The sequence below is a fragment of the Plectropomus leopardus genome, chromosome 3, assembly GCF_008729295.1.
Source record: "Plectropomus leopardus isolate mb chromosome 3, YSFRI_Pleo_2.0, whole genome shotgun sequence".
In the NCBI taxonomy this organism is placed as follows: domain Eukaryota; kingdom Metazoa; phylum Chordata; class Actinopteri; order Perciformes; family Serranidae; genus Plectropomus; species Plectropomus leopardus.
This window is the reverse complement of record NC_056465.1, coordinates 22641674-22667959: the sequence shown is the minus strand read 5'-3', so window position 1 is coordinate 22667959 and position 26286 is coordinate 22641674. Positions and strand designations below refer to the sequence as shown.

The 26286-nt window shown below is 38.4% G+C and overlaps 2 protein-coding genes across 7 annotated transcripts in view; both read right to left on the bottom strand.

The window, feature by feature from the left end:
* Window positions 1-716: 716 nt before the first annotated feature.
* matk (megakaryocyte-associated tyrosine kinase) lies at window positions 717-13582 on the bottom strand. Its single transcript, XM_042481120.1, has 12 exons — window positions 13117-13582; window positions 11820-11933; window positions 11609-11724; window positions 11041-11260; window positions 8840-8933; window positions 8686-8751; window positions 8493-8592; window positions 8183-8267; window positions 7733-7806; window positions 7355-7550; window positions 6677-6763; window positions 717-4075 (listed from the first exon to the last, which is right to left on the bottom strand). The coding sequence occupies exons 1-12, from the start codon at window positions 13123-13125 to the stop codon at window positions 3848-3850; spliced, it is 1389 nt and encodes a 462-aa protein (XP_042337054.1). The 5' UTR covers window positions 13126-13582; the 3' UTR covers window positions 717-3847.
* A 918-nt stretch (window positions 13583-14500) lies between these two features.
* Window positions 14501-26286, bottom strand: part of zfr2 (zinc finger RNA binding protein 2) — a 28074-nt gene continuing 16288 nt past the window's right edge. For all 6 annotated transcript variants that reach the window (XM_042516864.1, XM_042516886.1, XM_042516871.1 and 3 more), the window contains exons 13-19: window positions 25831-25999; window positions 23814-23988; window positions 20593-20681; window positions 18638-18733; window positions 18314-18425; window positions 17958-18055; window positions 14501-17457 (exon numbers count right to left, since the gene is read on the bottom strand). In XM_042516864.1, the coding sequence (XP_042372798.1) occupies window positions 17284-17457; window positions 17958-18055; window positions 18314-18425; window positions 18638-18733; window positions 20593-20681; window positions 23814-23988; window positions 25831-25999 (913 nt within the window). In that variant the 3' untranslated portion in view covers window positions 14501-17283. The remainder of the gene's footprint in view (window positions 17458-17957; window positions 18056-18313; window positions 18426-18637; window positions 18734-20592; window positions 20682-23813; window positions 23989-25830; window positions 26000-26286) is intronic.

Sequence of the window (26286 nt, the reverse complement as noted above, 5' to 3'; positions counted from 1 at the left end):
TGCATGTGTTTGCGGAAGCACTGAACATACGACTGAATAAATGAGACTGAAATATACTGCAGGAATTGTGTGAGAGTTTATAAACTGATGTTCTGAAATGTTTTTTGTTAAACGTCCCTTATGACTTCAATTCACAAAGAATGTTCACCCCATTTGATGTCTTTGCTCACCGTGAGAGCATGCAAGAAAAACTTTTTTTTCCACAAATTAAATATAACAGCGAGTAATTGGTATACCGAATTGAAAGAAAAATGGTTATTTTGTGGGTGAAGTATTCTTTTAGAGGGTTCTTTATTTGTCCAAGTATAGGTTATCCACTAATAATTTGGGTGCTACTTGAGAACTCAGACATTAACATTTGGGTACCAGGATGAAAGCTTTGCCCTTATGTTCCGGCATCAGTGCTATAAAAATACACACTAATAAACAGCAAAAGACAAAAAACACTGGTATTCTGAGAAAAATATCTTTCAATCAATAATATATAACCTGCCATCAAAGATGGCAAATCTTTTATTATCTTTTTCTATTTTTTTTTTTTACATTTGGTTCATTTATAAATCCTTGTCCAGAAAATTGCTGCTCATCCCATCGGAGCTTCAGGAAAACACAGAGCAGATTGAACAAATCGTGGAGGACCCTCGCTCTCACTGACGAAGGATCAAGCCTCAATTTGGGGTCTGTCTCCTGGGACAGAGACAAATACCAGGCTTACGTAGACTTAAATCAAATGACATCTTTAATTTGGTCTTGTGACATGACAACAATCCAAAAAAAAAAGGCTTCATTTTGTTGTGAGTTTTGAACTGAAAGTGCATTTATCTCATCAGAATGATGAACATTTTATCACATTCCTACCAAAAAGCAGCTGACAAACACACCAGTGAAATGGATAATAAATCAATAAAAAGAATATGTTACTGTGTATGTGATATAATCATGTTCAGTCCAAAGATTAGGAAAGCAGAAAACATTCTGTACCTGCAAAAATCTCAAGAGGACGGTGGATAACCCAAAGTCTCTCTTATAATCTCAAAATCCTCATGAAGAGGGCAGAGAAAGTAGTGATGAACACTGCATGTTCCACAATGTAGCCTCAGGAAATAAATTAAATTTGAATGAATTGAATCAAAGTCCGCCCCAAGCATGCCGACTGATGGAGTTTGATGGACAAAGTGTCAAAAATACAGCCCAGTCGCCAGAGGTAAATGTTGGAATTTTACTTTTCTGCAAACAATGGATATGCGACATTCATATGTTTCAAGATTTCTGAAGTGATGGAGTACACTGGCTTTGTCATTGGGAAGTGGAAGGGATGGCATGTTGCCTAGGCAAGATGCCTGCCAAGCTGCAGACTGTTCGAGATCACCAAAGAACAAAACCAGTTGTTTTTGGTTATCGCTATGTTACCAGGAACTTTCTATGCACCAAAGTGAGAGATCCACTGTTTCCAGTAGATCAAGCTAAAACATGATCTTTTTACCATATCCAAGTGGAATTTGTGCCTAAACATAACCACAGATTAACCATGCTGTTGTTGAAACATAAAGAAGAAAAGTTTTAAAGAATTTGCTCCATAATGACATACACTTGCAACATATTTACAGAAACGTACAGTGCCAACATTTATTCTGGTGATTCGGCTGCAAAAATAGAATAAATTTTGGTTTCTAAAAAAGCAAATCTGAAATATAAAAATGCCAAATTCATCTTTTTTTCCTAAAAAAGGTGCTGAGTTAATCACAGAGAATCTGCTGCAAATAACTGTCCTTATCTTCTCTGGACACACGCAAAATGCTGACTGTTCTTTAAAATGTGGATTAAGGAATTCTTCTCTTACTGCAAACCAGCAATAACATTAAATATTTTCACATTAAGCCATGAGTCCATGGCATATTGTTGAGCATTAATGCTGGGATACAAACAGATTTGGGTGATCAGAGATTAAATCCATTTTAACTCTTTCTCCATCTCTTTACTGCCCATACATGTAATCTCTTTCTGAAATCTCTCCCTGACATGAAATGTAAATAAAGTGTGTTTACTCTTCATGCAAAACTGTAGAACTTTGATCATACAGAGTTTATTTGGCAATAAATAGACACTAAAACCCAGCTGCTCTGATTGGATTGACTGAACTGACATTTAAACATATACCTCATTCAAGTTATTCAAACCTGAATGAGGCTGTGCATCGTCCAAGGATGAAATATCGTCCTTTTTAAAATCAGAATAAAATTGCATTTAGTCATTCCTTCTTGTAGTAAAAAATAATCAGTAAATATAAATAATAGATAAAATATTAAAATGCTTTATTGGAATATATTATATTACATATTATTTATTATATACTGGAATGTTTTTTCTGTTTTTACGCACACCCCAGCTGATTGAGACAACAGTGGACAAGTAACTACAGTGTTTTGCAAAGTAAAATTACCGTTTTGTTAATGAAGTCCTTAACATAATGGCTTCAGATATCCATTTGCAACCGCTGTTTGAAGGCAAGGTACAGTGGTGAATATATTGTTAATATAGCCACACTTTAACTGATATTGTTTTTTATTGTTGTTGGGCCTCTTTTTAGGTTGCTCAGAACTAACCAACTGAGCCAGCGATTGCTCAGCACTGTTTGATTTTATATATGTATATGACACAGATGTTTTACTGTCCGCAAGTTACTGTAAACAAACACTGTGATTTGTTCTGAAGAAGCCTATGAGAAAAAGACCCTACTTTTCACCTCATGTATTACCTCAGAAGACATGCTCTTATGAGTTTATGGTCGCAATTGCTAGTTTCAAGTTTTCTCCATTACAGCATGATGCTCATTTTGTAAATTATGGTCCCATTTAGAGGAAAATAGACGATAAAGCACGGTATGCTTTAGGGCGGTGGTACCCAACTGGTAGGTTGCGGTCCAAAAGTGGGACATTAGGTCCATTTTGAATGGACTGCAAGTGACTTGCAAACATGCCAAGTTTATAAAAAAAACACACTTTATATTTTGTACAGTGAATTTCCAGTGAGTGAAAACAGACAGCTACTTAACAGAGGCAGCAAATTAGCTTGACATTGTGGCGCTGGATATATTATTCTGTGTGGACCTCAAACTAATGAGTAAGGAGAGATCTGGAACCCGTGGCTGGACCAGTTGGGAACCGCTGCTTTAGGGTGTCGCTATCTCTTGGTTGACAAGTAGCTACCGCGGCGAAATATCGATCATGATAGAGGTGTCGTCATGCATATCCTCCAAAGCTCTACTGTCTTGACCAAATACCAAAAAAACAAGAGGGTGGCTTCCAGGATGCCCATATCATGGGTTCAAAACTGTAGTCCAGACTTCACTCTGACTAAGTCCACTTTTTTTATACAGTCTGTGGGAAAAGTTCAGAAATGCTCCATTTTGTCTTGGCCGGCTGCAGAGGTGTGTAAGAGACTGTGGTACCAACCAATCATTGGGATTTATCCTCTAGGAACCATGAATGTCTAAGTCTCATGAGAATGCACCAAAATATTGGTGCAACCAACAAACCCACATTGCCATCCATACAGTCATGCTACCACAGCCTGATTCACCCATGTTGCTTTGCTTAAATCCACTCGCGCAAAGTTTTGTATTTTCATGGCTCCAACTGTTAAACCCTTTCTCAGTGGCATTACATGATGACCAGATGTGCAGTGGCTGTCTTTTCCAATTTGCTAGATTGAGGGAATCCAGTTGGAGCTCTACTGAACCATCTTGTGTGATGCACATCAACACGGAGAGGGCGACAGTGTGTGTATTACCTGTCTATCAGCTGACACTTTCTTCTCATCACCGTGAATTCCAGATTCACAATCAAGATCAGCATCCAGAACCAGAGCTGCTGCCATCTCGACGCTCCGCCCCGGGGCTCAGGCTGCATTTACCCATCTCTCGCTCAAGTTTCTCTCTCAGCTTGTGGAAAGCTGGTCGTCTTCGAGGCTCCTGCTCCCAGCAAATCTTCATCAAGGAGTAAACGCCAAGGGGACACTCCTCTGGAGCCTCCATGCGATAGCCCCCCTCCACCCTCTCCTTCACCTCCTTCAGGGACTTCATGAACAGGAGAAACAAGAAAGAAAGCAGGTAATAATTTGTGAATACTGATAAGCACGTTTTTAACAAAATTTTCCGGTCTGAATGTATAAACAAACAGTTGTAATCCTGACTAAAGACTTAGGAAAAAAGATTTTTAGTCTCTTATGAGTACTGTGTGGGTGAAATTAAGCATTTGTGTCTTTACCTTTTTATTATACATGTTAATAGCAATACTAATCACACACACACACACACACACACACACACACTTCGTTATCTGCCAGCAGATAACGAATTACCCAGCGCCGAGGTTAATGGAGGGGAACACAAACTTGACCCAAATAAATCAAACTGCATTTATATTTACAAACAGGCTTAAATTAGGGGGTAATCATCCGCATTTAAAAGGACACCACTTGATGAACGGTGCAAAAGAGACGTGCTAACCGTCCCTCCTATTAATGCTGCCTGATCCTGTTGTCCTTAGTCGTCCTCAGTGAACCGCCGGCCTCAGCGGTCATGGGGGCATGGATTACCTGAGAGCAGCTAGTGTGACAAACAGAGCTGTGTTTAAGTAGCATAGTTTCCTCCTTTAAAGAATCTCTCCTTTACAGTGCCAACATGATCCAGTGCTCATGTGACGTCTGACTCTGCTTCCTCCGTTTTGGCCCGTTACCAGCTGCTAGGTGCAACCTAGCATCGTTAAAAAAGTAGATTATTTAACAAGAGAACAATAAGATTATTTTTACCGTGGGCACTAAACCTCTATCCTCAGTGACGCACTTCCATGATCTGAGTGACCTGAAGTGGTTTCCTGCTCAGACACAGTAAGTCAATCCAGAATATGATGTTCTAGCGACAAATCTGACCGAAGGCCTGGCAGCTTTCCAATGACACACCTACTGCGTGTTAGAGATGTCAATCTTGACATGACATGGTAAAAGAGTTTCGTAACAAGCTTGATACGCTCAAGTCCAGGAGTCATGAGAGGAAAGATTTAGCTGTTGTGTTATTTTGCTAATTGTTTATAGGGGTGTCCTTTTCCAGAATCAGCTTTTTTATTTATAAGCACACAGAAATAAAGACTACATGGGATTCTGCAACTTCTCAAAGAGTGGTTGCAAAGTTGTTTGATAATGAGAAGTTCTTGAACTTTCAGGTTTTATATGCAGGATTGTCAATTATGGTTTGTAAAGACATGCCAGCAAAAGTGAAGTGAAAAGACAACCCTGGATTCCCTCTTATTTGGTGTTTCACCTCCCCATATATGCATTTTTTGGCACTGTGTCTCTTGGATGCCTGCTGCTGATGGTCGTGAGCCTCGTCACTACCTTTTTACAATGCCCTGACATCAACTGAACACTTTAGAGGTACACATCCATCAACGTCCTGAACGCTCAAAACTAAGAAAATCCAGCAGAGGGAAGAGTCTCTGCAGAGAAATGCACCGCCGCACGCTTTCAGTGGGTCATAAGTGATGAATGAGAGAGATTACTTTTGTTTGAGTCTATAAAATGTTTTTTGTTTCTTTTTAAAAGGAAAGTCCTGTCGAGTTAATTTTTAATTAAAGTCATATTAGTCTCATTAATCAACTCTGAAGTTCAATAGATTGTTAACATTAGGCGCAAATCTTCCACAAAGCTCAGATAACGTTACAGACAGAAGACAGTTTAAGTGAAGTCAACTGGTCCAGGCAGAGAAATGCTTCAGTACATAACCCTTCAAAATGAGATATGATGTGATAATTAGTGAGTTTTACAGGAGGTTGTAGGTGGATTTTGTTTCCTTTGGGTAGTGCCAGACAAGCCCTTTACAGTTTTATGCTATGCTAGACTATCCATGGCCTGCAATGGTGTAGGAGGATGACATATATGAAATGGGGGTTGGTGGGGGTCCTCTGTGAAAAAATATTGACCATCCTGAATTCTGGTGATTTTTTTATGCATCCATTTATGCCTTTTTCTGCATCCCTTTCAAGTGTAAATGTCTTAAATTGTGTCTAAATACAGGGTTTCCGCAAATTTTTATGTATAAAATTTTAAAACTTTTCCATGACTTTTCAAGGACACATAATAATTTTTTTCTTGCCCTTCGTGCCTACTAATTTTCAAACATAATTTCAGCTAGCATAAAGGGGTGAGAAAGGGAGAGACGAACATGGGGTGAAAATAAAGAAACTAGAGCTACGTTATATTGACAGACAGAAGTCCACTGTTATGTAACATTATGTGAAAGGTTGTACATGGAAGATTAGTGTAACAATTTCATTACACACAACAAAATTCCATAACTTTTCCAAAACTTTACTGATTCCATTTTCACTGATTCAATGCCTTTTCCAGGCCTGGAGTGGAGTGTGATTGTAAAATTCCATGACTTTCACTGGTTATTCATGAGTGTGGGAACCCTGTAAATAAAAGACCCCTGCTACATTTTCTGATTTTATTGGATGGGACAAGAGCTTTAAATTTAAAAAAAAAAAATTCAGGGGAAAAAGTGACTGACATGTCTGTAACGCACTTATGTGCCTGTATATAACACAGGCAGGCAAACAGACACACACACACACACACACACTATAACAGTATAATTATGATGAAAAGTGCTGCTACACACCATTTTGGGGTAAGGTTGGCGACCGTATGAGAAGATCTCCCATAGAAGAACACCGTAGCTCCAAACGTCTGACTTTGTGGAGAATTTCTGCAAGATGGGATCAAAAACAGACACATAAAAATGCAGAAACCTTTTGTAGAGGATACTTCATGAAAAAGTCTTTATGTGGTCAAACTCTAATATCCAGATTAATAAAAGAATAAAAAGAAAAGGGAAGTGATGTTACACCAACCTGCTCCTTACTGATGGACTGTTACTGATTATAAGGCATTACATAAATAATTTGTTAACCGTTAGTAGCACGATATTTAAAACCTATTGGCCCCTTATAAATTGTGCCATATTTTAAGTACCAAAACTGTGATTCATAGCCATCCCCTTTTTGTTGTTTATTTTACTTTAAATTAAGGAAAACAATAATTGAAACCCAGAAAATTCTGCAGTGTTTCCTCCTAAATTAATTTGGTGTCATTTTAGTGACACTAATTTAAATACAAGCATGCATGATGGATCAAGTAAGCGCACACATCAACAAAGGGGAAAAAGCAACAGTTGGAGCTGCTGGAGTATTTCATATAAATGACCATGAAACACGTATTATTATGTTGAGGCAGACACAGAATTACAAAAACAAATTCCAAGTAGAAGAAAAGTGCGACAGCAGCTCCTCAAACTGACCTCTTTCTTCAGAGCTTCGGGGGCGGTCCATTTGACTGGCAGCTTGGCGTTATCTGACACCTTGGAGTCCAACTTGGTCAGGCCGAAGTCGCTGACCTTGGCCACTCTGTCGTCAGAGACCAGCACGTTACGAGCTGCCAAGTCTCTGTGAACCAGCTTCTTGGACTCCAGGTACTCCATCCCCTCACACACATCACTGACCACACATGTAAACACACACAAACAAGTGTTATTAGAATTCTATACAGTAAACACACACACACACAGTTTGATGTTTATACTGTTACAAGCAGATGTTGCAATCATCTGCTCTCATTACAATTTCTGTAGTACAGAACATGAAAATCTTTAAAGTTGGTGTTTGAAATTTGAACTCACAGAGCAAAGCGAAGGAGCTGAACAAAGTTCACAACTGATCGTCCTCTCGTCCTGAGGAAGTTAACAAGGTTTCCCTGCGACAAAAACACATACATACAGAACATTTAAATAAATAAATACCTGAAAAAGCTTCTCTTTAAAGATTCCTCAGTTAGTATTTTGAAAAAAAAACTACACTTAAACAGAAATCCTAATAGCAGGGAATATTCTTTTGGTTTGCAAATCTATTAAACTAGTGCTATGTTCATTGAAATTATTTTGGTCAAATAGTAAAATTGGGTTTCACTCACTACTTGTATTTTCTGCTTATTCTGTGATATAATTAGGCATATTCAATGTATGCTTAATATTTATTCACCTCTTACTATTATTTTGCTCTTACCAGTTGTTAATATAATCATGTTTTATCTTCCAACTGAGAACCACTAATAAATGATGTATTTTCTGTACCTTAGTCATGAGCTCTGTGACAATATGAAGCCCTTTGTGAAGGATGACCCCCAACAGTCGCACCAGGTTTTTATGCTGGAGCTTCCTGGAAAGAGTAAATCCACATAAAACAACACAATTCATTTCAATACACAATGCAAATACATATACATACATTTCATTCAAAACAATATGATTTCTTGCACAGTGAACCAAAATTAGTTTATTTCTCATTGAGCAAACTTACAATTGTTTTTATTAGTAATGAATAGACAGCAAGTGAAAGTGTTTTAACAAGAAACATAAAAAATGAGTAAACCTTCATACTCACGTCATGACTGTGGTCTCCTGCAGAAAGGCCTGAGCGGTGACATCACATTTAATGGTCTTTACTGCCACCCTCTGGCCCATATACTCTCCTTCATATACAGCTGAAGGGGAATCACAGTGTTCAGAACACAACCGCACTGAGACAGAGTTACTGTTTTTTGATGCTGGTAATAAGATAAAATAAAATAACTCACCACCAAACTCCCCTTCTCCAATATTCTCCCCCAGTTTGAGCTTTGTGATGTCCAGCAGCCATCCAGCTGGACAGAGACATGAACTGTAAACCTCATGCACACAACTACATGCTTTAATAATCAGTAGATGCAGTTTTCTTGACATCAGACTCACTTTTGGACAACTCCAACTCAGCCGACTTGGTTCCTTGCTTTTGTTTTGGCTTCAAAAGAGTTGTAGCGATGGAGCCTTTGTTCTTTGAGTAGAACTGCAAAGATGGAAACACAAAAATAAAACCGTCATAACACCTCCACAGTATGCGGGAAGCCAGTTAACCGTGGTTGAGGAGCAAAAAACATAGGAAAAAAACAATTTTAAATTTAGGAATCATTCGAAAAAACGTACCACATACTTCGTCTGTATATCATACAGTGTCAGTGTAAGGTCTGGGTTTCTTCACAACAAAACACAAAGCATCAAAGAGCAGCTGTTGAATTGAATTACATAAGTAAATTATGATACAGTGACACATCAGGGCCTGGTTTTATATTGTCAGCAGTCTTCCAGCACTGGGATGAAGCAGTTTTAACATGATTCAGACAAAATATTCATCTGGGCGTCCACCCTCTGTGCTCTCGCAGGAGCCAGTCAGCCGTTCTGACTCAGGCTTGAAGTCATCTGTGACTCGCAGATAAGATGGAGCTGAACAAGAGTTGGCCATTTCTGCCAAGCTTGTCTCCAAATGTCACCGCAGCAAAGCTTTCAGTGCACCCGAACACACAAACAGGCCAAGAATAGATAAACCATATAAGGCGTGTGCTTCATGTGTTTTCCTGTCTCTGCTTCAATGTGATACATTAAGTATGCTTTTTTACACTGGTGTCAGTCATGCTTGTGTGTTTCAGTCTGACAAACACTTTGGCCGTACGTACAGCAGGCTTCAGAGCGTCTGTTTTAATTGTCTCGTGACATCTCAGATTCCTCTCTCCAAGGCTAGATGCCAGCGGCCGAGGAGTGTGTATGAAAGAAATTTGTTGATGAACTTTGTTACCAGCAGCCACAGTGTGGAAAGGACTGGTGTTGTTTTTATCTCGTGAGTCTGTGTGTGTGGTGTCATCATAGAAAATGTGGTTAAGGTAACACAAAATACAGCGAAACGACCACAGAAGCAATTTCCCACAGGTGTAAATGTCTGTCTGTGGATAGATTTTGTCAATGTAATACTGCTACAACTGTGCAAGATGCAGTCACAAAGCTTTACAGTTCTGCAGTTAAAATTAAAATTAAGGTGGACTTAATGAAGAAAAAACAACAATGTCCGAACAAGAGGGCCAAAAGTAGACGTTAGGAGTCGGGAAGGGGCTATTACCGGATTATTGTGGCGTTATTACAGCGGATCTCTGTAACACGGCTGAAGTGATCCCATCTAGTCTATTTGTTATGATCCCCATAAGCGGCACCTTCCTGATTATTTACGCTGCAACATCTGGCTGAAATCTGAGTCTGAATTTCGGGTTGTAACAGTATGAGATATGACGGAAGGATAACTGTTTCAGAAAATATTGCGGTTTTACAGTATCACGGTATTACAGAATTGTTATTATCAGTCAGAATGACCCTTAAAGGACTGAAAACAGAAGGGTTAGTTTTGTTTGAACAAATGTTTTATCACTTATTAAGACTTGAAACCACTTTTTTAATCGAAGTCATATCAATAGTGTTGACATGCAAATGTACACAACTTTCATATCACGGTAAACCTTAAAACCGGTATTTTGCTGCAACCCTAGAGTCAAGAGGTCAACACTCCAGCAAAACCTTAAGTATAAAGAAAAATGTTATTGCAATATGTTTCAGCTTCATTTGGAAAATCCTGATGAAGCCCACATGCAGGATTTCTTTTACATGCTGATGTATTTTTTCATACTACAATCGATGCTGAAGTTCTGGCCTTTTTTCCTTTTTTTTGGTTTATGGCCTTTTGCCTTAATTGGTGAGGACAGCGGAGAGTGACAGGAGAGGGAGAGAGAGGAGATGACATGCAGCCCTGGGCTGGAGCTGAATTCAGACTGGTGGTAAGGACACACAGCCTTCGTGCACAGGGCACACGCTTGACCAGATGAGCTACTGGGACCCAGTCTGGACAACTTCAGACTTTTTCTCTTGTCCATGCATCTTGGAAATGGATGAAGTTCTACCTGAAATCCTTATTCTGAATTCTGAGTAAAGAAAGTACCGGTGGATCTGATTGTCACTGATTGTCTTTGATGACGTGTTAAATAATGTACATTTAGTCTTGTGTGTTTTTCTCTTCACCTTCATGAGATATGCATAGAATTAAGACTGAACGTAACCAAGAACCAGAAGTCTCTTACCTCTATCATGTCAATGAGGTTGTAGAAATACTGTGTGTTGTCGATGGTCAGCTTGTTGTCCTGATAAATCACCCGGTAGTGGATGACCTCTCCGGAGACACTGATACACAAGACGTAGTCGCCCGGATGGCGGATGGACTCTCGAACCAGGAACAGGCCATCCTCGGCTGGCTGCAGCTTACACACCGCCTCCGGACCCGAGATCTTCCCATGAAACCACCTAGAGACAGAAACATAAGGTGAGCAACATAAATACACACACACGAAAAACATCTGTCCCATAAATATCTCACATATACTTATTTCCAAATAGATGAGGCATGAAAACATGTCAGTACTTTACACACCAAAAAAGGAAGTTGAAGTGATTAGTCCCAAGACAATGTTTGTTTGTACATCCTGCCTACGTGTAGTCACAAGATGTGTTTTCAAGGTTGTCCATGGCCACAGCTAAAGTTAGAAACTGGTGTGCCTCCGCGTCACAGTCACACTGCTTTTAAACACGGGTGCAATTCAAATGAGCAGCTGAAGGAAAAAAGTGTAAAACTGAGAGGAAGAGGGGACCTACGGCATGAGGCTGAGGCTGGGGTCGACACGCAGAGCTTCTCTTTCACGTACATTGGTGGAGTTTATGAGTCCTTCCTCCCCCGTGGTGTTGTGTTTGGCCTTGTAATATCCCTTCCTCTAGAAAAGCGCAATTACAGTGTCAATGACAAAAAACAATATAAGTCTAAGCAAACGCTGTCTGTAGCTCCTTTGAATCATGGCAATAGGCCTACCGTGCTCGTGTCAATGATAGTGAGGATGTCTCCTTTGTGGTACGCCAGTTCTCCAGGTTTTGGTTTTTGGTGGCCCCCCTTGGCTACACACTGTGTCCCGGCAGCCCAACTCATCTGCAGAAGAAAATAATAATAATAAGCATCAGCACTGTGCCTTTAAAATATCAGTGTCTCTCAGATATATATATTTCAATTTATAAAAAAATATGATGAATAATTTTCATATTTTAGTGAACTAAAATGTTATTACCAAATGAATCCTTTAATTTCTCTTTAAAGGGTTATTTTAATATATTTTAATCCTGAAATTGCAGTTAAGTTTTGCACTGCTGTTTTTCTTTTTAAATTTTTCTTTAGTGTTCCATTTTTTTCTATTTAAAACATTTCTTGTGTGTTTGTGTCTTCTTTCTACTGTGTGTATTTTTGTGATTTTAAGTGTAGAGCTTTTTGTAACATTGGTTTTGGTAAGTGCTATATAAATAAACTTTATTATTATTATTATAACTTGAAGTTTCCTTAAAAGACTCCCTGTATGTAATTTGGTGTTTGTTATGACAGTGAAAAAAAGAGACAAAGCTCTGTTATCTTAGTCATTGTTGATTTCCAGGGAATTATCTTTAAAGAACAGTTTCATTATTACTCAATACATTTTATCATTAATTATTCGTAACTTCATTCTCCCTGTTAAAAAGATATGCTCGCCTGTACAAAAAAATTCTGCGTGAGCTGCACTGATAAAGCACTCAGGGTTAACTTGAGGGTGAACCAACTTCATAATGCTTTTATTCCACCTATAATCACTACCAAATAACACAAGCCTTTCTAGGAAACTTAGGAAATTAAAAGGAATTAATGGACCGCAAAAATAATGTATCACACAAAAAACACTTTTGACTTTTGACGTTTTGTCCCTTTAACAGGGCTGGCGTTTATGCAGTGATCGCATGTACTGTAGATCAATATTATACTCCAGTGAGAACTGTACAAGGAATTTACTCCAAAACACCTTAAACTCATTTTAATAGCACAGATTCTTAACCAGTTAAAAAGCATTCTAACATTATTAAACTGTTTTGACTGACTTTAGACTGTAGATCAGACTTTTTTTTCTTTCTTTTTTTTTTTACATTTAGGCTATTTAAAGTGTGTTTTTTATATCCTTGAATATCGTTTTTTTTTTTTTTTTTTTAACAAAACCATGTTAACAAAACATTAGAAATTAAATAGCATTTGATTTACCTCCTTGTATTAATGGAACTACAAAACACACTTTGTTGTACAGTCACCACATACATACCTTTGCCATGAGCAGGGCTGGAGGGTTGAATAATTCTGTGTTGAACAAAAAAATGTCTCTGAAAGATGGAGAGATACAGCAGCTGCTGTCGAGGATCCAAAAATACAATAAAGCAAAAAAAAAAAAAAAAATATGAAGATGATAGCTGGTAGCAGGATGCTGACAGCTTTGTGCCTGGCTGCTCCTGTCACAAAAATTAAAATCCACCCGCCCCGGACAGCTTGCTCAGGCTGGTTTCTTGTCGATATAAATGTTTCAGTACCTGCGGCGGTTCTCCGGACTGATGCTGACAGCCTTTCTCCTCAGGACAGCTGGCACCGCAAACTGGAAGCAGACGACTTCAAAAATCCTATTCGAGTTATTCAGCGATGGCATTTCTGTCAAATTTCTACATGAAAATAACTGAGCAGGAACCGATACTGTAGATTTGTTTCCCCAGACACTGCAGCTGTGGAGAGACCGCGGTTATCAGTCCGTCCGACCACTTCCTCAATACTTAGGAAAAATGCGTTTCATATTTCATGAGGCGACGCAATAAATGACGCTGTGGGTGACTTGACTTCTTCCTGTAAACTCAAAACGACCCCCACGCGGTTGTATACCTCCGCGTGCCGGTGAAGTCCGCTCAGTTTCCATCCTGGTCTGCAAAAACGGGGACCCTGCAGCACAGAGGGTCTTAACAATCAGCCGTTTCAACCCAAGATTAATGTCCACAATTCAGTATCTGACCAAATGTCTCCCTTATGTTTCCAAGTAAAGTTTTTTTTTTTGCAGATTTTACAGTGACACTGACCTTTGATCTTCAGGATAAAAAAATTCATTAAATACTTCTGTTAAATTTTATCATAATTAGTGTATGAATGAGTTATGGCAAAAAACATGTTTTGTGAAGTCAGAGTGACCTTTGACCACCAAATTCTTATCAAGTGGACATTTGTGCTAAATTTAAGGAAACCCCCTAAAGGCCTTCGTTAGATGACCTTGACCTTTGACCAACAAAATCTAATCATTCTTTGGTCTTAGTGGACATTTGTGCTAAACTTGATGAAATACCCTCAAAGTGTTTTTGACATATCACATTTATGAGAAGGAAATGGATGCAAGGTCACAGTGACCATGACCCTTGACCTAGGACCATCAAAATCTAAACAGTTTATCCTTGAGTTCAATTTGTATTTGTGCCAAATTTGAAGAAAAAATAATCTCTACAGGTGTTCTTTATATATCCCGCTGAGAATGACATGGACAGACGGATGGACCGCTTAAAAACGTATTGCCTCCTGCTACAGCTATCTCCAGTGCGTAGGCATAAAAATCTCTTAAAAATGTGATCAATTTGGTTAAAATATGCAGCGATACAGACAGCACAATCCAGGACACAATCTGGCTTACAAGTGTTTTAATATCTCCCCTTAATTTTAGGCAACACTACAAAGACATTCAAATAATAAAAGGACAGCAACGTTCACACTTTCTGTTTAAACAATACAAAAAAGATTCCTTCAGAAATAAAATACGCAATACTTATATGATGCTCTTGATAAATGAAAATCAAACTAAAAACGGCACGATAATTCTCTCAACTTTAAGCCAAATAGTTGTGCAACTGTCCCTTCCCTGTCTTACATCTTTTGTGAAGTTCATTACAATATTGACCCGACAAAAACATAAATGTTCCCCGTACTCTGTAATACACAACATGATGCAGGCACAAGGAAGAAAGTCAAAGGACTACTTGATCATTACAGTAGATATTCAGTCTTATTTTTCGCACTAAAGCTTCTCTCTTCTGCTAACCATACTCTGGAAGAAAAAAGATTACTAGGCATATTATTTAAATGATAAAATTATGGCTGCATACAGTAACATTGTCATTTCTTAAGTGCTTAGTTCCCTCAGCATGCTACAGACTGTGCAACATAAGTCTCTCTCTCTCTCCTCAGATAGATTTACTCTCCAGTGTGACCACAGAAAAACTCACAAGGCAGAGCTTCTCTTTGTATCGCGAAACCGTAATGACGTCGTTTCAAGGGGAAGTTATTTTAGTGTAGCACTGTTTTGAAGGTTTGATGCACATATTTTAGATTTCAAAACTTTTATCTTCTCAACATGTATAAGGAAATGTTGAAACTTTAGAGGAAGCATAGAGGGCATGTAGAGAACCGGTGAGGTTCATTCAGCAGCGTCACACTATTTTATTACTCATGTGTCATCTTAGGCACAATGATCATCACAGTACTGTTTGTATGTAGATCCTAAACAGTATTCTGTGATATTTCTCACAGTTTCAAAGCTTTAAACTTGATCCCCATATTTCTTTATTTTAACAGACTGAAAAACACATTTCAGTGTACAAACACCATGCACTAACGTTAGTTCAGTACTGACTCGAGCAGTTCAGACTGCCGTAAATAAAGCTTTAAGGTGCTGATGATTTACTGGAGGCTTTAAAGGGAGACTTGTGTGGATCTTATTTTCAGAGTTTTGTGTCTATGTGACAAATGGAGACTTTTTTTTTTTATTTGTTCTGCTATTTGAGAGAGCTGTATGGAGCTGAAATGGTGCACCATCAGTTTACATCCATTAAAAGCACTTGTTTTTTTTTTCGTTTTTGACAAGCTTAGATTGTTATTATAAGTATCCGAAGACATTAGAGAAAAGACCCTTCAGAGAAACTACATGTTTTTCTTTTGCTATTACGGTCTGTTTCATAGCAGGCTCCCTAAAATTTCAGGCAGGTTAGATTTAAGACTTTTTAAGACCTGTTTTAATGCCACTCAGGATTAAATTCAAGACCAATTCTATTTTCACCAAAACTGAAGGAAAAAATGAGTTGACTAAAATTACTCAGTGTAACAAATGTTGATTATCATATGAAATATGGCTTTTTTTTCTCACTCTGCATGTGAGATTCCACTGCTTTCAATCACATCATGCAGAGTTTTTTTTGCATGACATACACTGAGCCACGTACGCATTGCCATTGTATCGGTCTAAGCCATGCTGCGAAATCTTCATTGAACATCCCAATGTACTCCAGGGTACAGAGACAGCTAGCTACCAGACAGTGGATCCTCTGCTCTGAGCGTCCCGAGCAGAAAGAAAATATGAGAGCTGTTGGTTTGACTATCCTGCCATTTGGTAAACTTCTAATTTAAAAAAATAAATAAAAAAAGATGTTACGAATTATTTTGACATTTAACAAAGAAACACTGGGGAAAAAAATGCAGAATTTTAGGGTCTTATTTTACGATTAATGGATTAAATACCTTTCAAGACTCTTAGAGGATCTGCAGGAACCCTGGTTAGTGTGAGTAATGACACATCACTCAAAGGGACTGCTCGTCCTGAAATCTTGCTGATTTTTCCACATGTCAAAATCAAAATCAAAAGTCTTCACTGTACTCCTCTCTGCAACTTATAAGTTTCGACCATTTTTTCTCCTGCTACGCGACATTTCAGAAAGAGGCTTCTCCGTGAGAGAGACTTTTTCACACTCACAGACAGACAAGAGAAAGGTAAAGAAAAACTTTCATCTGCTGGGTCTTTTCTAAAATATTGTCTGACAATCTGAGCCTGTCAGTGGCAAAACAAGTACTTTTAGTGGATGTTACTTAAAGGTGCTTAATTACCTGTAAGGATTACACTGAAGCCTGGTTCGCCACTGCTACTTTGCTCAATTGTGAACCAATTTTTAAAAAAATCTCCTTCATTAGTCACTCTGACACAAAGGAAAATAGGGTCCAGGTTAAAAAAATACCAAAGCCTCCCTTTAAAATCATAGAAAACAATAAAAACTAGACGGTAGTGGTTCAGCTACTGTGAATCAAGAGGGGAGGGATGGTCAGTAGTTTGTGTGCAATGATGTCATCAGTCATTTCCATGATTTTTTTACTGAGCCAATTTCCTCTGCACACTTTTGAAGACACTAAATCGGCGTGAATTTACTATGCGAGAGGATTTGCAGTACAGGTTCTCAAGCTTCAGTCTCCTCTTCCCAACGCATTACTCTTCCTATTTCAGGGGTAGACATGTAACATGTACAGTCAGTTATATTCATATGTGTATAGCTGCGTGTTAAGATTGTTTTCGAGATACGAAAAGTTTTAAGTTGTGACATTCTACCAGTCTCTAAACTAGCAAACGGCTCCGCTCTGGAGGCAGAGGTCAAGCAATCAATGCTTCTTCCTTCTTGTCTTTTTTGCCCTCCCCCTCCCCTTCACCCGTCTCGCTGCCATCCCGTCGGCGCTTACGGTTGCGCGCACTGGCCTTGGACGCTGGCAGAGACTCCATGCCAAGAACTTTGTGGATCTGACGGAAAGCAAGCAGCCGCAGAGCGTGCTGGAATCAGAGAGAAAGGTAAAATGTAGGTATGTTGAGTTTTTAGATGATTGTTTGGGCATTTTCACCTTTATTTCAGAATTCACAGTATAGAGGCAGACAAGAGACGAGGGAAGAGAGGTACGGCGTGCAACAAAAGACTGTGAGCTTCTCTTCTTTCCCCTGCACCAGTTGTCCTGATTGTGTCAAGTTTGAAACATTTTTTTGCATAAAATATACTGAGCCCGGCATGAATTTCCTTCAATCTGTTTCAGCCATTATGTGAAATCTTGGTTAAACTGCAAATTTTCATTGAATTTGCCAGGGTACAGCGACAGACAGCTAGCACACAGCGGATCTTCTGCTCTAAGCATCCCGGCCGAAAGAAAAATATGAGCGTTGTTGGTTCTGTTGTGCTGCTTTGTGATGTTAATGCAATAGGCATTTGGTAAAATATATATTTAGGGCTTTTCAATGCAGCATCTGAAAAAAGATTCAGAAAGTTTGCTCAGTTTGCATACCTGTGCGCTGGCAGTTATGTCCTCTCTGGCTTGAAGAATCATGCTTTCCAACGCATCTGTTGGCTCTTTCTCACAGGGGTCCATCAACCCTGGTCCATCTGAGTCAGGGGAGGAGAAACAAGATAAACATGTAAATGTGATAACAGAAGTTACTGAATCAGAGGCAGAAAAAAGTGAAATGTTCTCTATTCAAAAGCTGATTTTGTAGCACCAGAGGGAGGCACAGACGATAAGAAACGTCCTCGGATTATTAAAAAAAAAAAAAAAGACATGAAACAATTGATCTTTTTCTTGGAAGTGATAAAAGTGAAATAATCCACTAATTCACATCTCATTAACATGTATACTTGTCTGACCTGGTAGCAGGATGCCTGTAGAGATGCACTCCAGGACTCGGCGCATGGCCTCTCCTGGGCTTAGCGGGCCTGCAGCACTGCTGATCACTTTCTCTACCAGCAGCTCCATCGCCTGGTCGGAGTAACACACAGAAGAAGACACTTTAGAGCGCTGATATTTTTGTAAATATACTTTTAATGTTGTTGTTCTCTCATAGATAGTCAGTAGAGACGGACATACAAAAGGACAAAAATTACAATAGCTAAAAGTTAAAAATGAAAAAAAAACGTATATAGCACTTCAAAAACAAAACTAAAAAGTCATAACAGAGAGTTGAATCTTACCCAGCCAGGCATCTTCCCCCACGTGGGAACCCGCTGACATAAATCTCTCAGCACCCGAATGATGATCACGCAGGACTGCAGCCCGTTGGCCCGAGCCTTCAGAAAGTAAGAAAAAACTAGAATTAGTGCCTCAGGGTTGTATGCCTCCACCAATAAGTCAAGCTGCAGTTTACATCCATGTCTGTCCAGATTCATATGCAGCCACGACAGCAGACAATTCTTCAAAAACGGATGTTGCTGCGAAGAATCTACATATTCTAAAGCACGGATGCTTCATTAACACCTCCAACCCAGCAACACTGAAGACCTATACAATGTTTCAAAATGGGCGTCCAAAGTAAGTGTCATTAATTCAGTATCTGACCAAACGTGTCCTCTTCTGTTCCTGAGATACGGCATTGAGTGATGGACCTTTGACATTTTGGATTTAAAATGTCATCACTTCATCATTTGTCATTAATAGCATATGAACTGTTGAGTTTTCAAACATGTTTTGTGAGGTCCCAATGACATGACCTTTAACCACCAAAATTTAATTAGTTCATCCTTGAGTCCAGGTGGACATTTGTGTCAAATTTGAGGACATTTACTCAAGGAGTTCTTGAGATATTGGGTTCATGAAATGTGACAGACAGACAGATGGACAGATGGACAACCAAAAACATTATGCCTCCAGCCACGGCTGTCACCAGCGAAGAGGCATAAAAACACATTGCTTATTAATAAAAGGGCATTTATTTGAGATAAGGTGGGTCTTGAAAATTTAACTGGTGTCTTAAAATGTGTGTATTTGAAAAAAAAAACAAAAAACAACATTATGACTCTACAAACTATGACAGTGACTGATATTTCAAATATTAATCTTAATACTAATATTAAGAACAATTTACAACATCTACTTTTGGACTTTCCTGACAATAAAACATGGATATTCTCAAATGCCACAACAGTGAAACAAAGTAGTTTTTTTTTTTTTACTTCTGTAGAACCGGAGACAGCAAAATACCAATGAAAACCCCACATGTTTGCCTGTTTTTAGTCTAAAAGGAAGTGAGATCAGTGTAATGGCCAAAATTGTATGTAACTAATATAATGGAAGATTTTATACGACGACTAAAGGATCCTAGACTCCTTGTAGTAGCATAGAACAAATGTGCCTGTTATATTGCAGCTGTGTCTGGTGAACTGCTTTTTCTTTTTTTGTTTTTTAAACTCGTGGCTGGTGGACTGTGTGACTCATGAACTGTATCTAGACTCTTAGATCATCACTTTGGTTTTAGTTATATCAGACATTATGTTGACAATGATACTATAACAAACATAATAATCTATGTTTGTATAATAATAACGTCATTTAACCACTTTGTAACCAGTTGTTTACAAAGTGTTTTGCAGCAACTCAGGGAATAATAAGATCAGCATCAACAAACATGCCAAACAGAGAAAGAAACAACAATCAAACTAAGAATTCTATGTTTGTGTAACTCATCAGGACAGTAAATCCCATAAAGGCTTGTCGTGTTTTGCTTATTCTCAGGATAGGGGGATTCCTCAAATAGGATAGGAAAGGGGGAAAAGTAAATAACACTGGGTTGGATGAGTGAAGTACAGTTCTCATGTCTCATTAATTAATAGATGTATATTGGACAAAGACTTGTTGATTGACCAAATGTACATAGGACACTGTTAGTGAACCCTCATCGACCCCTGTGAAGACTCTTGGTGACTCTTTATCTGACTTTATCATCTTGCAAGACAGAATAAACCAGAATAAATACAAGTATTGTCTGATTTGCTTGAGTTGTTCATACTTCCACTAGAATCAGCTTATTCAAATTCCCCCTCTCATCTACTTCTGCAATATAATACAATATATATTTTTAAATAAAAAAGGATATCTCCTCACAAATTATAGGCCTTTTTAGGACATTTTGACATGCTTGTGCTGCATTTACCTGGAACCATTTGGCGTGGCGGAGAGCAGCAAGGTATTCGAGACATTTCCTCTTATTCAGAAGATCAGTTGGGTCCTTGTCAGCCAAACCTGATGGAGATAACATGAAACAGCTCATGACTTGCAGTCAAACTAACGCAAACCCAAATGATTACTGCAACAGATAGCAAGAGTCGCTGATCAGACATGAAATTACAAAAACACTAGACGATCATGTTTATCTCATGTGACCGGCAATTTCCTCGAGTCCTGAAATACTCTTCAGTATGTTTGTGAGAAAAATAATGAGGGGAAAATATGAGAGAAAAAGAAAACATTTAACAATCTAATGAGGAAGACTATAATGTTTCTATGTTTTACAGATATATTTGTTGGTGTGGACGGATACAGAAACACATGCAAAAAAGAAGGAAATCCAAGAAATTCAGAATGATGACTATATATAATATTAGATATTTAATTTATAGTTTAAGGTGACTAAACCACATAAGACCTATTGGTTTTATTGTGACATCCAATATGGACCACATTATCGTCTGCCTGAGTGCATCTTTCTTTAGAGAGACATTTTAACTTGTCAAACATAGGTGTGAAATATAACTGAATAATTTCTACATGACATTTAAAGGGATAGTTCAAATGTTTTAAAAGTAGGGCTGTATGACGTACTTATCAATAGCTAGTATGTTACCTTCAGTTGATCAACATATTTTAGCTGCTTTATTTAGATTATATCTTGCCGTTTATATATATATATATATATTTACGTTTTTTGTCGATGAAATCTGGTGCTTTTAAAGGGAGCATAGATTAAAAAAAAATATAGATTAAAATATAGATTTTTTTCGGTAGCTTGCTGCCCCCCTTCACAGCAGTAGATTGCTTAGCTTCCGGGTCATTACACTTGCCTGCTTCTCCAAACTGTGAGCGTGCCGAATGACATCTGCTGTTGGTAATACATATTTAGTGAGTACCTCATACAACCCTTCTTCACAAAATCATAACTATCCCTTTAACCGTCAGTGCCAAGGCTGCGGTAACGGGTACGATGGTTCACTAGCCTGGCTTACAGGTGTACAGTTAAAATGAAACAGAGCATTGGTTTTCCGGCATGACAAGTCAAAAATGTCCACTATAAGAAAGACTGTTTCATCATATGCTGTCAAACCCATTTTCTTCTCACTACATACATTTCCTTCTTTCTAAAAATGGAGCCTCACCACTCTCAACATCTCTAAAACATTTTGTAACCTTACTCCAATTCAGGAACTGGTCATTGTTAACAATTCTACCCAACAATTTTTATTCATAAAAAAGGCTTCTTCACACCATTAAGTTTTTAAGCATTAACTTAAAGAATTTCAAAATATAAGAAACTCAAACTCTGAGTTTTTTGGATTCCCCCCTTTTTTGCCTTTGACTTTGCACAAGAGCCCAACTGAAACAGTTTGAGCAGCTGAGCTTCAGATCCAAATTTTCAGTAACTTTAGATCATGAACCACTGACTCTATCCCTTTAGAAATGTTCTCATTCTGCATCAAATGTTTTATTTGGCTCTATAATTGCATAGATACTAGCAATGGTTCCCATTATTCCTCTGCAATCATGTTTAAAAGGAAACGTCTCAAGCAGATAAAAGCACAAGAGCAATGATACTGCTTTCCCTTTTACGCTTTCATATTTTAAAGACAATTTCAACATCAAAAAGCAAACCGATTAAATTTCATAAAAGTCATATCTATATCACAAAGCCCAAGATTCATTTAATTAGTAGTACTACAAATGTGAGAATACAAAGTTATGTTTAAAAATAATGCTTGTGTCCTTGTAGAATTTAGACATTAATAAAATAGTTTGTGGAAGTTTGAAGACAAAATTAGGACACATTTACAAAACTGTAAAGTCACCCACATATGACAAATGACAGATATGTCCAAAACATTTAATGTGGTTAAGGATGAATGTGATGAAGTCATATTTTACAAGATTAGCCTGGGGGCTTTCCACACTTCTATGTTCACTAGAACTGAAGCAACAACAGGACATCAGCGTTCTTACAGGGGAAATACAACAAAAACAAAGCCACTTTTTTGAAGTCTACACTACCATACCACTTAGAATCAAAGACCCATATTTATCATGCCTCTTAGAGAGGGGAGATTAGATTTAGCAGTGGTGAATCCCCTCTGATGACAGTGAACAAGAGGGGTTTCCTCCTCTGAAAAGCTTAATAAACATGGGCGACCTGGTTCCTTTAGTGTTTCTATTCTTAGTGGTATGTGAACAAGTGTGGTCTTCAGATCAGCCATTGGCTTGCCTAGGTCTGCTGATACAGAAGTAGGGGCACTGATCAACAAACCCAAACAAAATTTATAAAATAAAAGCCACAGAAAACATCTACCATGTTTTCCAAATGGGAAAAAAAACACATTTAAATACTGACATTATTGGAGCAGGCGGAGGAGTGTTTGCAACACAATGATCTCAGAGATTACCTTGATTGTTGAATGAGGGGGAAGCAATGATCATGGATTTACTTTTTATCATTTGAATACGGATCATTGTGAGGCGATAAAATGACACTCCATCACCTTTTCATTGATAATGCCACAGTGTGATGCAGGGATGAGAGACGAGGGAGTGGGAAGTCACTGGACCTCAGAGTCCCCTCATCGAGGTATTGTGACCAGAGTGCAACAAGAAGCAAAACGTTTCGCAAGTCTAAAAATAAATTTGATAAAAACAGTAAGATCATTTGAGGCATTTTCATCCCTGGGCATTATCTGAACACTGATCATCACTTTCAGTCTATTATTATACTTTCTCAAAGGTTTTATCTGAGCATGTGTTCACAGGACAAACACACACCCTCGTGGCACAGAAAGGTCGGAGAGCCCGGCTTTTGATTCCCATGTTGTGGAAAAGAAATAAAGAAATTGGGGACTAGTGTAACTGCAAAAAATGGGGGAAATGAAAAAAGTGGGACAAATGAATGTGTGAGTTAATTCTTATTTTAGGGGTTAAAGAAACAAAACAACTTGAATGTGGGCTTGGTTAAAAGTCCCACCTCTCATTTTGTGCAATTTAAGAGCTTTTCAGCCTAAAAGTTTAGGCTGCTTATGGGTGGAAGGGTGAAGCAAGGGGTATATAAATATATATAAGTGTTTTGCACACATTGCTTACATCTGGTTGTCTGGTACTGAAAGCTTTGGCTTCTCTAACCTTTCTCAGCCGCTTTTCCTGCTGCCTGCTTGTCCTTCTCAGTAGCAGGGTCCTCCCTCATCAGCGGCGAGGTGAGAGAAATGGTCACCTGCATTTTGGGCTCCTTGCTTGAAAATATCACGATGTTCGCCTCCTCGGGGTGAGCCTGCACCTCATACTGATCTTCAGAAAATGTCTGCCGGTTAAAAGGACACTTGGGATTACTCACTACAGAGGAGGAGGGGTGTAGGGGCAAAGAATAGCCTTGTTTGGCAAAGGTTACAGGGCGATACTGTTATGTTGTTTAACCCTGGGTTGTGCAATTTCTTTTGTCTCTTAAGGTAGTTCCCTTATTTAAACAGGGTTCACGACATTACCATAAATATTTTTCTCAACAATTCATTAAATCATTAGAGTTGAAATATTTAGGAAAGCAATGGGCCAGGTTAAGAAGAAAAAGCCCCCATCTCACTCTGTAGGATTCAGGTGTCATAACCAGGCAGGGAATCTAAAGATCAGTCAAAAGCATCTTTAATAAAACTCTCATTACAGCTAAAGCAGGAGGGAGGAAGAGTGAGGAATTACAACACATCACAACCTTGTATTTGGTCCAATCCTCTGTGCGTGTGGAGCTTAAATGGAATTGCCAGTGAACTCATAAAAGTCAGAGTTTTTTTCTTTAAGCTAGAGGTCATTCAGTCATCTGTGAACACGCAAAAATCTCTTCCGGAGCAAGAAACCACACAGTAAAGACATAGTAAAATCAGTAGTCCTCTAAGAATAAATAAGAAATTAAAAAAATTATTTACACTAAGCCTGTCACGATAAGAACTTTTGCTGGATGATATATTATCCCATATCAGATCGACAGATGGGAGGAGGAGCTGCTGCAGATTGGATGCAAACATTTAGAACCAGCAAAAATTAAAGATGAAGTTTATTTCTCACTGTGCCTGGCGTTCTGCTGCTCCATCTGTGCCCAGAATATGCTCTGTGCTCCAAGAGGGTAGTGTATTGAATTATCCCATGGTATATACAGTAGCCTATATTCCAATAGTGCTCCTAATAAACAGCTCAGCTTCATTTTAATAAATGAATGTGTGGGAAACCCTGGCATAATAATGCAACTACATCCTTAAAAAAAATAATGAACTTCTAAATATTAAGAATATTCAGACAATGGAATATGATAATAATAAACATATTTTTAAAAACACACTTTACTTGGCATTTTGGCCAACAAAAACAAAATCAAATTTGCTGTTCATTCTGGCCTTGTGTTGGTGAAATGCTGGTGATGTTCTTACGTAATCATAGCCATATCCACATCCATATCAGGTCCATATGTCCTATGATAAGCCGGTAACAAAATTATCGTGACAGGCCTAATTTACTCAATTAACTTTACAGAGCAGCAGTTCTGGACCACAAAAACATTATACTGTTTATCCACAGAAAGTCACCTCTAGCGATTTACTTTCACTGTTAAGATGTTTGTCATTATAATCATCAATACCAGTGAGGAGGATAAACTGCTGTGTTGTTTCTGGCTGTTAAGGAAAGCTGTACATGTTCACCGATGATAAATAAACTGCTCTAGCATGTGAGAAAAACCCATCTAGGACGAAGTGATTCAGAAGTGGAATTTTTTTCTGGTTTTAACACGTGGCAGCACTGCGATTACTACAACAATGTTTGGTTTTGTTTGTTTTTTATGCAGTGTAAACTTTTCATTCCCATGCTGTTTGTTACATAACTAGCAGCTCTTATGACACAAGTCATAAGGCAGTGGATGACAATTTCCTCTTTTCAAAAATACACTGCATCTGACAACATGATACAAAGCAAACCACCGTTAAAGTAAGCTTTTTCTGGACCTTTTTGGTCATCCATATGATCCTACACCCGAAACTTTTTAATAAATTAAGATCAAACTTAAAATGTAAGAATGTTAGTGTTGTGAATTCCAAGTTTACCACAATTCTTCCCTCCCTCAACTTCAACCAACGTCCTAAAACAACTGCCGTCACTTTCTTACCTCCAGTTCTTTGGGAAGCTGCTTGGCGATATTCTTCAGTAAAGAGATGGTGGGTTTCTTAGCAGTCAGCAGGATGAGCTCAACATTTCTGTCTCCACGCAGCAGCAGGCCTTTGGCCAGGATGCCCACCCTCATCACGCCTTTAAGCAGCCGTCCTGAGTTCTCAGTACTGGCAGGAGAAACAAACATTTCAGCTGAAGTGTGACATGAACTTCTATGTAAGTGTGTGTATTCTGAATGATATATGATACCAGAGATACTGGTTGTGTTTTCAACATACAAGGTTGTAAACTTATACTTCATTTTTATTAACTTATTAACATTTCAAGGTTTATCAGCTATCGATGGTTTTATGTATTCCATAATTGATCGTTTCAATGTACTGTCTTTAGTTGCTATGTAATAATATATTGACTCAAATTAAGTGTCTCAACACAGTTGCCAGAATAAATGTTG

Coding starts and splice junctions, on each gene's coding strand:
- matk (XM_042481120.1), bottom strand. Junction 7,807..8,182: donor TCACAGAGCTCATGACTAAG/GTACAGAAAATA, acceptor TTTTTGTCGCAG/GGAAACCTTGTTAACTTCCT. Junction 6,764..7,354: donor CCGAAGCTCTGAAGAAAGAG/GTCAGTTTGAGG, acceptor CCCATCTTGCAG/AAATTCTCCACAAAGTCAGA.